The sequence below is a fragment of the Scyliorhinus torazame genome, chromosome 2, assembly GCF_047496885.1.
Source record: "Scyliorhinus torazame isolate Kashiwa2021f chromosome 2, sScyTor2.1, whole genome shotgun sequence".
Lineage (NCBI taxonomy): Eukaryota > Metazoa > Chordata > Chondrichthyes > Carcharhiniformes > Scyliorhinidae > Scyliorhinus > Scyliorhinus torazame.
Window position 1 is genome coordinate 73,069,346 of NC_092708.1, and position 14,001 is coordinate 73,083,346.

Genomic DNA, 14,001 nt, shown 5'->3' on the forward strand with positions numbered 1-14,001 from the left:
GCTTCCTTCTCCGCACCGGCCCCGATGCAACATGGTGTAGGGCTACAAGGGCCGGCACGGAGTAAAAGAGGCCCCCACCAGGAGAGGCCGGCCGGCTGATCGGTAGGCCCCGATCGTGGGCTGGGCCACGGTGGAGGCCCACCCCGGTGTGTCCCCCCCCTCCCCCCACCCCAGGCCGCCCCCGACAGGATGGACGGCGAGGTCCCACCAGGTAAGACCAGATGTGAATGGTGCCGGCAGGACTTGGGCTTTTTTGGCGGCCACTTGGCCCATCCCGGGCGGAGAATCGCACCGGCGCTGATACGCTGGTGACCGGAGAATCGGCGGGGTAGCGCCGCGTGAATCGTGCCCGGCCCGGCAATTCTCCGGCCCTCCGTGGCCCTGAGAGAATCCCGCCCCCCCGTATGTCTGCTCGGTTGGATATAAAAGATCCAAGCGTGACACTATTTTGAAGAAGAGTAGGGGTGTTATGCCAGGTGACCTGGCCAATATTTACCCCTCAATCTACATGACAGATACCGATTACTGATCTTTATCACTTTGGAGTTTGTGGAAACTTCTTGTGTGACAATTGACTGCCACGTTTCCTACATTACAACAGTGACCACACGTCAAAAAACATCACAATGTTGTAAAGTGCTCTGAGACATCTTGTAGTCATGAATGTGTATCTGAAAGTCTTTCTTTATCTTCTATTTGATTATGCCACAGGCATAGGAGAGAGAGTTTGGCACACTTGGCTGGGAATTGTAAAAATCTGCCAATGCAGCAACTTGTAGCAGGCTGCAGCGAGCTGTTAAGAGAAGCTGTGGTTGATACAGAAAAGTGAATAAATTAGTCACAATGGGGCTATGACAGGCAGCACTTATCTCTGATTCTAAAACATTGGATTCTGCGTGGTTGGGGAACAACTGATCAATTGAAACTTTAAGCCGAAAAAGTATATTTTTAAAAAGAGATTATTGTGTGAGGCAAGGTTACATTCACAGAGAAAGCTGCCAGTGGATTGAGGTGGTAAAAGTGCCCAAGAATATGGGGCTGGATTCTCAGTTCCTGAGGCTAAGTACCGACCCCGGCTTAGGGCCCATGATGTTTCACGACCGGTAAATCAGCATGAATCCCTCACTGATTCCGGTACCGGTGAGCGGCTAGCACCGGCGCCGTGTGAAACTCCCGCCTCCCATGCAGAAAACGGGCGGAGAATGGCCCAGGTCATGCATGCGAATGGCTGACGACCTGCAGCAGTCGCACCGTACAACATGGCACCGGCCATGGGCGTAACTTAACCCGCAAACCGTGACCCCTGGCCACCCCCTGGCCACCCACCACCAGTCCTCCCAGCCCTTGCAGAAGCCTCCCGGGCAGCGGCACAGATCCTGGCCAAGTGTGACGGTGCTGGACACAGTCAGCGGCCGTCACGTCGGGTCCCCGCACGGTTGGGACCGCACGTGTCCCACGCCGTCGGGAACTGGGCCCATCTGGGGGGGGGGGGGGGGGGGGGTGGGAGCATCGCGGATGGGCCGGCGATGACGCGCTAGCGGAGTGTGGCCGCGTCACGATGACGCCAGTTTGGAGGGGGCGGAGCATGGCGGACCAGTGTCAAACTGCCGTCAGCCCCGATTTCGGCGCAAAAATCCATTCTCCGCCCGATTGCCGAACATGATTTTGGCGTCAGTATTGGAGAATCCAACCCATGGTTGCTAAAATAGCAGTTTGGTTAAAGTTGGAATTTGGCACAGAGGGGTAGAAGGTGCCAAGTAGGCGAGCTCATTCCTACATAAATAATACAAGTCACATCATAGAATTATAAAATCCCAACAGTGCAGCAGGAGGCCATTCGGCCCATCGAGTCTGCACTGACCTTCTGAAAGAGCACCCGACCTAGACCCATTGCCCTGCCCTATCCCATAATCCCACCTAACCTGCGCATCACTGGACACTCTGGGGCAATTTAGCATGGCCAATCCACCTAACCACATCTTTGAACTGTGGAAGGAAACCGGAGCACCCGGAAGAAACCCGCGCAGGCACTGGGAGAACGTGCAAACTGCACACAGTCACCCAAGGCCAGAATTGAAGCCAGGGCCCTGGCACTGTGAAGCTGCAGTGCTAACCACTGCGCCATCGTGCTGCCCCTTATGGTAGAACAAACTAAACATGAACATGGCAGGAATATACCTGCATGATGTTGGAGCTTTGAAACACTGAGCTGTACCTGGGCAAACATGCGGGGGAACTATTGCCAACTCATTGCTTGAGCTCAAAATGTTAGAATTTGATAATGAGATGGAGAAAATCCAACATGTCATGGAAGGTGCGTTTGGATAGGTTGTCATACCCATAGGGAGAGAGGGCACAGGCAGCGGAGGAGCAAAGATAGGTGACTCTCCGAGAAGGGGAGAAGCATGCCTGTTTTCGACGCCATCTACTTTTCATTCTGTTGAAATTACTAGAAAAATAGGTAGAGTTCTATAATGAGTGGATGGTGCATTTTATCAGGTTACTTCTCAGTCAACACAGTTGAAAATAACACCTATTTCAGACCTGTCTAGGTATGGATGTTCCCTGGCAAGATTGGAAGTGGCCAAAGTAGTACCCATTTTAAAAAAACGGTTCACAGTTAACATGGCTAATTGCTTGTTAGTTTAAATCTGGACAGGTAATTGCAGGCATTCAAGGAACGAAGAGGTGAACTCCAAAAGTTGTTTATTCCTATTTGGCCCAAGAGTAGAAAGGGAACTGTGACCCAACATGGCTTACAAGGGAAATTAGAGATAATATTACGTTCAAAGAAGAGGCATACAAATTAGCAAGGAAAAGCAATAGTCTTGAGGATTGGGAACAGTTTAAAATTCAGCAAAGGCAGACCAAGAGATTGATTGATTAAGAAGGAGAAAATGCAATATGAAAGTAAAACAGAGAACATAAAAACTGACTGTAAAGGTTACATAGGTATGTAAAGAGAAAAAGATTGATTAAAAACTAATAGAGGCCGCTTACAGTCGGAAATGGGGAAATTCATAACGGGATCAAAGAAATGGCTGAGAAACTAAATTCTTATTTTGCTTCTGTCTTCACAAAGGAAGACATGAATAATGTACCAGAAATCCTGAGAAACACAAGTTTTAGTGAGAAGCTGAAGAAAATTACTATTAGTAGAGAAATGGTTTCAGGAAAATTAATGGGATTGAAGGCGGATAAATCAGGTCCTGATAATCACAGAAACACAGAATCACAGAATACTATAGTGGAGAAGAGGCCCTTCAGCTTTTCGGGCCTGCGCCGATGCATGAAAGGCCCAGACCTGCCCACCTAATTTCACTTGCCAGCACTTGGCCCATAGCCTTGAATGTTATGGTGTGCCAAGGACTCATCCAGGTACTTTTTAAAAGATGGGAGGCATCCTGATTCTACCACCCTCCCAGGCAGTGCATTCCAGACCGTCACCACTCTCTGGGTGAAAAGTTTCCCCTCAAATCCCCCCAAAACCTTCCACCCCTCACTTTGAACTTGTGTAACCTCATAACTGACCTTTCAACTAAGGGGAACAGCTGCTCCCTATCCACCCTGTCCATGCCCCCCATAATCTTGTACACATCAGGTCAACCTGAAGTCTTCTCTGCTCCAGCAACAACAACTCATGCCTATCCAACTCTCTTTGTAACTCAAATGTTCCATCCCAGGCAACATTCTGGTGAATATTCTCTGCACTCACTCTAGTACATTTATGTCCTTCCTGTGGCGACCAGAACTGCACACAGTACTCCAGCTGTGGACTCACCAAAGTTCTATCGTGCTCCATCATGATCTCCCTGCATTTGTAATCTATGACCCGATTGATCAAAGGGAGTGTTCCATATGCCTTTTTCACCACCCTATTAACCTGCCCTTTTGCCTTCAGCGATCTATGGACAAGCTCGCCAAGGTCCCTTTGTTCAGCGGAACTGCCCAGTGTCAGACCTTTCATAGTATACTTTCTTGTTAAATTACTTCTTCCAAAGTGTATCACCTCACACTTTTCAGGGTTAAATTCGATCTGCCACTTATCCGCCTATTTGACCATCCCATCTATATCCTCCTGTGATCCAAGACACTCAACCTCATTGTTACCCGCCTGGCCAATCTTTGTGTCATCTGCTAACTTACTGATCCGACCCTCCACATAGTCATCTATGTCATTTATATAAATGCCAAACAATAGGAGGCCCAGCATGGATCCCTGTGGTACGCCACTAATCTTCATCCCAGAGTACCAAAGGAAGTAGCCCTAGAAATAGTAGATTCATTGGCGATCATTCCAAAATTCTTGGTATTCTGGAATGGCTCCTACAGATTGGAGGGTGGCTGTTCAAAAAGGGAGAGAGAGAAAACAGAGAACTATAGATGAGTGGGCCTAACGTCGGTAGTAGGGAAGTTGCTAGAGTCCATGATCAAGGATTTCATAGCACAGCATTTGGAAAGCAGTGGTGTAATCAGACAAAATCAGCATGGATTTACAAAAGGAAAATCAAGCTTGCCAAATCTACTGGAATTCTTTGAAGATGTAACTAGTAGAGTTGACCAGTGAGATCATAGAATTATCATAGAATTTACAGTGCAGAAGGAGGCCATTCGGCCCATCGAGTCTGCACCGGCTCTTGGAAAGAGCACCCTACCCAAGGTCAGCACCGCCACCCTATCCCCATAACACAGTAACCCCACCCTAAGGGCAATTTTGGACACTAAGGGCAATTTAGAATGGCCAATCCACCTAACTTGCACATCTTTGGACTGTGGGAGGAAACAGGAGCACCCGGAGGAAACCCACGCACACATGGGGAGGATGTGCAGACTCCGCACAGACAGTGGCCCAAGCCGGAATCGAACCTGGGACCCTGGAGCTGTGAAGCAATTGTGCTATCCACAATGCTACCGTGCTGCCCGGTGGATGTGGTTCATTTAGACTTTCAGAAGGCTTTCAACAAGGTCTCGTGTTGCAGATTAATATGTAAAATTAAAGCGTATGGGATTACGGGTAGTGTCTTGAGATGAACAGAAAACTGGTTAGCAGACAGGAAGCAAAAAATTGGAATAAATGGATCTTTTTCTGATTGACAGGCAGTGATGAGTGGTACTGCAGAGATATGTGCTAGGACCTCAACTGTTTAGATATTGATGATTTGGACGAGGGAACAAAATGTATTATCTCCAAATTTGCAGATGATACAAAGTTGGGTGGAAGGGTGAATTCTGAGGAGAATGCAGAGATGCTTCAGCGGGATTTGGACAGGCTGAGTGAGTGGGCATATGCATGGCAGATGCAGTATAATCTGAATAAATCTAAGGTTATCTACTTTGGTAGCAAAAATAGGGAGGCAGATTATTATTTGAATGGGTGTAAATCCATGGGTGTCAGCGAGACCTTGGTGTTCTTGTGCATCAGTCGGTAAAAGTAAGCAGGTACAGTCGGCAGTGAAGAAGGCAAGTGGCATGTTGGCCTTCATAGCGAGAGGGATTGAGTAGAGGAATAGAGATGTTATACTGCAATTGTACAGGGAATTGGTGAGATCACACCTCGAGTACTGTGTGCAGCTTTGGTGTCCTTATCTGAGGAAGGATGTTCTTGCTATGGAGGGAGTGCAGCGAAGGTTTACCAGGCTGTTTCCTGTGATGGCGGGACTGTCATATGAGGAGAGACAAAATCGGTTAGGATCATATTCATTGGAGTTGAGGTGAGTGTGAGGGGACCTCACAGAAACTTATAAAATTCTAACAGGTTTAGACAGGGTAGATTCCGAAAGAATGTTCCCAATGGTGGGGGAGTACACAACTAGGGATCAAATAACAAAGAAAAGTACCGCACAGGAACAGGCCCTTCGGCCCTCCAAGCCTGCGCCGACCATGCTGCTTGTCTAAATTAAAATCTTCTACACTTTCGGGGTATATATCCCTCTATTCCCATTCTATTCATGTATTTGTCAAGACGCCCCTTAAAAGTCACTATCGTCCTTCCTTCCGCCACCTTCTCCGGCAGCGAGTCCCAGGCACCCACTACCCTCTGTGTTAAAAAAAAAACTTGCCTCGTACATCTCCTCTAAACCTTGCCCCTCGCACCTTAAACTTATGCCCCGTAGTAATTGACCCCTCTACCCTGGGAAAAAGCCTCTGATTATCCACTCTGTCTAAGCCCCTCATAATTTTATAGACCTCTATCAGGTTGCCCCTCAACCTCTGTCGTTCCAGTGAGAACAAACCACATTTATTCAACCTCTCCTCATAGCTAATGCCCTCCATACCAGGCAACATCCTGGTAACTCTCTTCTGCACCCTCTCCAAAGCCTCCACATCCTTCTGGTAGTGTGGCGACCAGAATTGAACACTATACTCCAAGTGTGGCCTAACTAAGGGTCTATTCAGCTGCAACATGACTTGCCAATTTTTATACTCCATGCCCCGGCCAATGAAGGCAAGCATGCCGTATGACTTCTTGACTGCCTTCTCCACCTCTATTGCTACTTACAGTGACCTGTGGACGAGTACACCTAGATCTCTCTGACTGTCAATCCTCTTGAGGGTTCTACCATTCACTGTATATTCCCTAGCTGCATTAGACCTTCCAAAATGCATTACCTCACATTTGTCCAGATTAAACTCCTTCTGTCATCTCTCCACCCAAGTCTCCAAACGATCTAAATCCTGCTGTATCCTCTGACAGTCCTCATCGCTATCCGCAATTCCACCAACCTTTGTGTCGTCCGCAAACCTACTAATCAGACCAGTTACATTTTTCTCCAAATCATTTATATATACTATGAACAGCAAAGGTCCCAGCACTGAACCCTGCGGAACACCACTAGTCACAGCCCTCCAATCAGAAAAGCACCCTTCCATTGCTACTCTCTGCCTTCTATGACCTAGCCAGTTCTGTATCCATCTTGCCAGCTCACCTCTGATCCAGTGTGACTTCACCTTTTGTACCAGTCTACCATGAGGGACTTTGTCAAATGCTCATAGTTTGAGAATAAGGGATAAACCTGTTAGGACTGAAGTGAGGAGAAATTTCTTCATCCAGAGAGTGGTTAATCTGTGGAATTCACTGCCACAAAAAGTAGTTGAGGCGAAAACATTGTGTAATTTCGAGAAGGAATTAGACACCGCTCTTGGGGCTAAAGGGATCAAGGGATGTGGGGGAAGGTGGGGTCAGGGTATTGAACTTGATAATCAGTCATGATCATAGAATAGTGGAGCAGGATCGGAGGGCTGATTGGCCTCCTCCTGCACTTCTATTCTTTACGTATGTTTCAATGTACTTGGGAAAATATTAGTCTCGAAGGAAGAATTGCCACATGTTTAGATAAAGATAAATTGCACTTTAATGGAAAAGAAAGTGTCCTGTTTTGGGTGCAAATAGCCGGATGTTTCCCGGGACTTTTAGCGCCAATATCGACGCCGCTATTAAACGAGACTCCGCTTCTTCTCCGAGCCCCGGCAAGGAACGACCTGCCGAGGCCACACTTAGGCTCATTCCTGCACTCCAGGAGCTAAGCTCAAGAGTGCAAGAAGTGATCGGGGCGTCGTTTTAAAAACTGCAGCCTCTGGAAACCACCCCCAAGTTAACAACTAGGGGGTCCTCAAGCCCCATGTCATAAGGGGAGGGCACCCCCAGGTCCGATCCCCGATGTGGCCAAGGTACCACCTGGGCATATTGGCAGTGCCGCAGCCAGCCTGTCAGTCCACCCAGGCACCTTGGCATTACCAGGGTGGCACCTGGCTGGCATTGTCATGGTGCCCGGGTGGCACTGCCAAGTGCCAGGCTGGCACTGCTACGGTGCCTGGATGGCATTGCGCTGGCAGGGTAGTGCCCTTCCAAGAGCCTGACCACCCACCGGCCCCCGATCACCTCGGAGATCCCCCCCAAGTGCCGGTACACCTGGTCCACATTTGTGGGAACCAGTGCTAAATGGAACCTGCTCGGGGTCTCCGAGGCGAGGCCGTTGGATCCTGCGCCTTTGGGTAACTCCGGCGCGAACATATTTAAGTGAGCTTAACTGCAGGTTTAAGTATGCAAATCTCCTTAGCTCTCATGAAGCATAACAAGCTTTGTAAATCTCGCGAGAGATATCTCGCAAGATTTACCGGCCTCGTTGCGTCCCGAGTTGGGCGTGTTGAGACTGTTGGATTGTGCCCAAAGTATTTACACGTGATTGTGAAATTCACCATAATCATAGAATCATGTATCTCCAAAGTGCAGAAGGAGGCTATTTGGCCCAGTGTGTCTGCACCGACCCTCCAAAGGAGCACCCTACCTAGGCCCTGTCTCCTGCCCTATCCCTGTAATCCATAACCTCCACTTAAGATGCAATTTAGCATGGCCAATTCACCTAACCTGCACACCTTCGGATTGCAAGAGGAAACCGGAGCACCCGAAGGACCCGAGCACCCGAAGGAAACCCACGCAGACACGGGGAGAATGTGCAAGCTCCACCCAGGCAGCCACCCAAAGTCAGAATCGAACCCGGGTCCCATGGTTCCCGAGAACTGCTTTCCCCTTTTGAAAGAAAGCTGACTGGTAGTAATTAAACCCGAGGGTCACCACACCCCAGGCCAGGAATAAGGTTGAGAAGTCAGGGCCTTTATGGATAACCTCAGCCAGTACGGGGGTTGAAGCCGTGCTTTTGGCGTTGCATCACAAATCAGCCATCCAGCCAACTGAGCTAGCCATCAAGTAGCACGTATGGATAATGTAATGAGTTTCACAATGTAAAATTCTTTGGGAGAATTACATTTAGGGAAAGCTTCATTATGATACCAGATTCGAGAAGAGTCAGAATATAGAATTATGGGGAGGATAGCAGGCAGGATTAAAATTAGTTAGAAGGGAGAAAATGTAAACTGTAGAAAATAGGAAGCTAGGAGGTGCAGTTAATTCTTTTGCAGAGTGAAAAAAGCAGCAAAGGTATATTGATGAGATGGGCTAATATGTTTTTGTTCTAAAATGGGACAGATATGTCAGTAAGTATGTTGACATACTCTAAAGCAGGGGTTTTCAAACTGTGGGTCGTGATCCGTGGGTGGGTCGTGGGCAGGCTTCGGGAGGGCCGCGAAGTGATCAGTTGCGGTACTGACGATCATGGAAGAAGCACCCAAAGGTCACGTTGGGATTTTAAATGGGTGGCACAGTGATTATCACTGCTGCGTCACAGCACCAGGGACCTGGGGTTCACTTCTAGCCTTGGGTCACTGTCTGTGTGGTATTTATATGTTCTCTCTGTATGCGGGTTACCTCCAGTGCTCCGGTTTCCTCACACAGTCCAAAGATGTGTGGGTTAGGTGGATTGGCCATGATAATGTCTAGGGTTTGCGGGTTAGGTTATGGGGATAGAGTGGGGTGGGCGGGGGAGTGGACATAGGTAGAGTGTTCTTTCGAAGGGTCTGTGCAGACTAGATGGGCTGAATGGCTTCCTTCTGCACTGTAGTGATTCTGTAAATTGGGAATGCCGGTGGTGATCGACTTTCATATTGAACAATGCTGATTTCTGGCCAGAATAGGCAGGAGAGAGCACATCATGCACCTGGCACATCCACTGATGTCACGCCCTGTATGTCTGTGATTTTGGAGCCAAATCATGGCGGAGAGACTTCTCAATTTTCTAGCTGCGAGCAAGCAAGGCAACAGGAGCGTGAAGAACTGAAGATGGATCATTTTAAACAAAGAAAAAACTGAAATATAAAGATGATTTCTTGTTAATTGTACCACTGCAATCAGGATGCAAAACCCATGTGCATGTGTTATATGTAAATCAAAGTGTAAAACCCTCCAAACTTCATCGGCATTTGAAGATGAGTTCGAGATCAAACCTCCAGATTTTTTTCAAGCGATTCAGCAAGAACTTCATCAGCTGTTGTCTTTAGCAGGAATGTAAAATTGACGATAAAGCAAGTGAGATCACGACGATCAAGCAGGTTCACCTGAAGCATTAAAGGGAAGTGAAAATGGTGTGTTGTGAAGGTCGGACAGCGTGGTCGGGCTGGTTGGTAAAAGAGTACCGGGGGGGGGGGGAGAAATTAAAAATACTGCTCTAAAGCAGCAATTGTACTGTGAATGGAAGTTGGCTTGATGCTGGTAAAGAACGGTGGGACTTGGGATGCAGCTTCACAGGATATTAAAGCCATTACCTCAGGTTGACAAAGACATAAAAAGAGAGAATGGAATTCTCGGTCTTATCTCCAGAATTATAGAGCACAGAAGGCAAAAAGCAATAACAACAAGAATAAATTACAAGGGGAGATTACAGGCGATTTAACATCGAAAAAAAGCAATGAGGATAAATTACAAGGAGATTACAGGGGCGATTTAACATCAAAAAACAGAGTCTCGTTTTGGGCGAGAAAATGCCAAAAATGACTCTGCTATCAAATGGCACTTGATTTTGGCCTTGGCAAGGAATGGCCGCTAAAGGCTACACTTACCTCACACCTTGTACTGATGAACTCAGCTTGCCAGAGCAAGCATAGATCGACTTCTGGACTTCCCTCGGACACCCCTCTGTGGTCTCTAGACCCCTCCCCCTACCCACTGTCCCAACTTGCCTCTTAGGGGTCCTTGAGCCCCCCTCACCCCACCTCTTGAGGGCAAGGTACCCCCAGGCCTGATCCCGGGTACAGACAACCTGGCAACCGTGCACTTTGGCACTGTCAGTGTCCCTGACAGCCAACCAGGTGTCCAGATAGCAGTACCAAGGTGACAGGCTGGTTGTGCCCAGGTGCCAGGAGTGGCAAGGAACCACCCTGCCCAGCGCTCGACCACCTGGGGGCTTCTGATGCCCCGGAAGATCTCTTCCCCCCCCCCCTTTCCCTCCCTCAGCTGCCATTATGCCTGTTACACATCTGTGTGGACCAGTGCTAAACGGCCCCATGACAAAGTCTCCCAGGCACCGGCCATCATTCCCGGGCCTCAGGAGAAGGGTGCCGCCATATTTAAATGAGCCTAATAGCTCACTTAAATATGTTAATTTGGATCTTGCCCTTGCTGGGGCTGTTTGATCGTCCCTGACGCAAACAAGGGTTGTATTCCCGGGAATTTAAACGGTTAATGGGTAAAAATTTAATTTTCAGGATATCAAGGGGAACACATAGGAGTAGTGGAGAGCAACCAACTCTGCTGGTTAAGAAGTCTAGTGATCTTAGATCCCCATCAAAATATTGGCAGAAGTAATTTTCTCAGACCCTGACAAAAGGGGCTCCAGCAAGAGACGAAGTGACTGGTAACACAAGTGACTGGTTATTTGTCACTTTTCTCTTACCCATTCCAGTGGTGACTACCCAACAATCATCCACAATAACATGGGCACCTGCCACTATTTTTTAAATAAGGTGACATTCTCCCACCCTGGATATTCTGGGATGGTTAGGAGCTCTTGTTCAGGCCAGCATCCTGTTTGAATGTGGCTGTTGCAGTTCTATTATTGTTTTCTTTTAAGCTGTTATGTTTCTTCCAGTGAAAACGGTTACAAATGTTTGCTTTAATGGGCAGCATGGTAGCACAGTGGTTAGCACTGTTGCTTCACAGCTCCAGGTTTGATTCCCTGCTTGGGTCACTGTGAGGAGTCTGCACGTTCTCCCCATGTCTGCGTGGGTTTCTCCGGGTGCTCCGGTTTCCTCCCACAAGTCCCGAAAGACGTGCTATTAGGTAATTTGGACATTCTGAATTCTCCCTCGGTGTACCCGAACAGGCGCCGGAATGAGGTGACTAGGGGCTCTTCATAGTAACTTCATTGCAGTGTTAATGTTACTTCATTGCAGTGTTAAAGCAAGCCTACTTGTGACAATAAAGATTATTATTATATAATCTTCCATTGGAAAAAGGATTACATTTCATCAAGGTGGCTTGGCAAAAATTTGCTTTTAAAATCCTCAATGCAAAACCACTGGCCGTTTCGACCGTAAATTTAATTTTACATTTCAACCCCCTCTTAAACCATTCGGTACCTTTATGGTATACATAGATGTTTCTGAGCATTGGTGTACTTGATTAAGATCAGATTCTGAGCAAGGATTGTTCCATTCTGTCACATAAAACTATGTACTACTGTCTGAAGTGGAGATAAGATGTGGTTTATGCTGATTCACATTTGGCCAACAGATGGTGCAACTATTCATGTTGTGCTCTGTTAACAATAAAGTACTTGCACAGCAACTGAACAATTATAAGAACATGGAAGGTGAATTAATCTTGTTCACTTTAAATCCTGGTAAAATACTACTGAGTAACTAAATAAATGTGTCACCACATGTATTCCTGCAGTTCAGATGATTAAAGAAAATAGTTTATGCAATTCCAAGATGGAAATGATTAAAAATACATATGTTACATTTAAAGCATCCTTGTATAATTCTGTGTTTCATTTAAATGTTCAGTAATTTTATCATACAGTAAGAGGGCATTTTAGAGAAACTACGTCTTTAAACAAGGATCTCCCGAATGCCGGATGTCACAAAGTCACTTTAGGACCAGCCAGCATGAAATGTGCTTTCTTCTATGATGCTGAGTGTTTCTTTGGTTTAAACTCCATTTATTGCAGTTGTTTCTATTGCTAGCTGCAAAGGAACACACAACTGGCATCGAAGTGAGATGGCAATGAAGTTCCTTGACTTTTAGTTGTCATGTCATCTGTATGTGGGGTTAAGCTTTCATACCACGCAGTGTGTCGCTAGGCCCTTACAGGTGGCTACGTCCCAATCTCAACTTCTGATTTAAAATTGAGGCTTTTTTTCCCAACCGGTTCTGTACTCAACCATCCACTGTGGAGCTTCATGCAATGTGCTCCATAAGGACGGGAATTCCACTAAGGTGAGTTGTGATGCGTGGAATGATTTGGAGTGGTGTATTCTGGTTCCCTTTTATCTGGTCTCTAAATTGCTCATGTCGCTGTTGGGGGGCAACTCAGTGGAGGCCTAACTGGCAAGGCCTCCTGGGGCCAAAGTAAAAATCGAAAAAGTTATCTTTTTTTCTTCAATGTGCCTCTGAATAACTAGTCCAAAGTGCCATTAGCAGAGGCTGCCTGCCTGGCGCTCAATGGTATCTGTCACAGGGACAGCGCGTGTCAATGACAGAAAGAAAGATGGTTAAAAAAAGGATTTACGAATAACTAAGTATTTTACTTTGTTTCAGGATGGAAGAGACTGTAAGGAATCTACTCCAGAATCAAGGCATACTAGGGCAGAGTGCAGGAGCCACCGCCGAACTTTTAAAAGCATGTCAGGTATTGATCCATTTGAACCACTGTGTTCAGTTATTTTGAAGAAAAATGTATATGTTTTATGATATCCAAATAAACTGGGTTACAAATAAATGAAACTGTGGCATTTGAAAATAACGACTGCAAGGGTTCAAATTAAGATTGGAAATAGTGGGCTGGGAAGTTGCAGTTTCAAAATACCACTGCTCTCTCCAGAGTTTAACCAGGATAGGAGTGCAACATTGGGCTCCTGAGCTGTATCATGGTTCTGTGGTCCAGCAATTTCAAATAGCTTCAGCGTTCTCCTCACCCTGCTGCTAATAATTGACCTTTTAGCCTAAATGCTCCCTATCATGGTAGGCACAGTGATTTGCCATTCCTGATGGAACCACCAATGCCGTTGCCCCTGCTATGTTCCAATGCACTCCTTGTGCACCTGTGTTAACTTGGGCCTGATTGAATTTGCCAAATCTAAAATGGCAGTCAGTGTCAAGCCTAATATTCAATTCCGTTTCTGTTTGACCTCTTTCAGAACTTACTGGTTCCTTTCCCCCTCCCACAATGTGCTCCCAATACACCACCAGAACATGGACCTCAGCCATCCAAACGTTCAGCAACCATGGATCTCCTTGCCCGTGCTCTAACACTGCAACATTCAGGTTCTCTTTCTCATCTACCAAATGGCCCCAAACTCAATTTCCTTGCCTCACAGTTTACCAAGGTCCCAAGTGTTTCTGATCCCAGATTCCATGCCCCCCAGACCCCATCTCATGGGTACTACAAG

The 14,001-nt window shown here is 47.0% G+C and overlaps 1 protein-coding gene across 8 annotated transcripts in view; it reads left to right on the forward strand.

The window, feature by feature from the left end:
• LOC140388492 (nck-associated protein 5-like) overlaps positions 1-14,001 on the forward strand; it is a 1,019,364-nt gene that overhangs the window by 549,312 nt on the left and 456,051 nt on the right. For all 8 annotated transcript variants that reach the window (XM_072472774.1, XM_072472791.1, XM_072472783.1 and 5 more), the window contains one exon: positions 13,151-13,241. In XM_072472774.1, the coding sequence (XP_072328875.1) occupies positions 13,151-13,241 (91 nt within the window). The remainder of the gene's footprint in view (positions 1-13,150; positions 13,242-14,001) is intronic.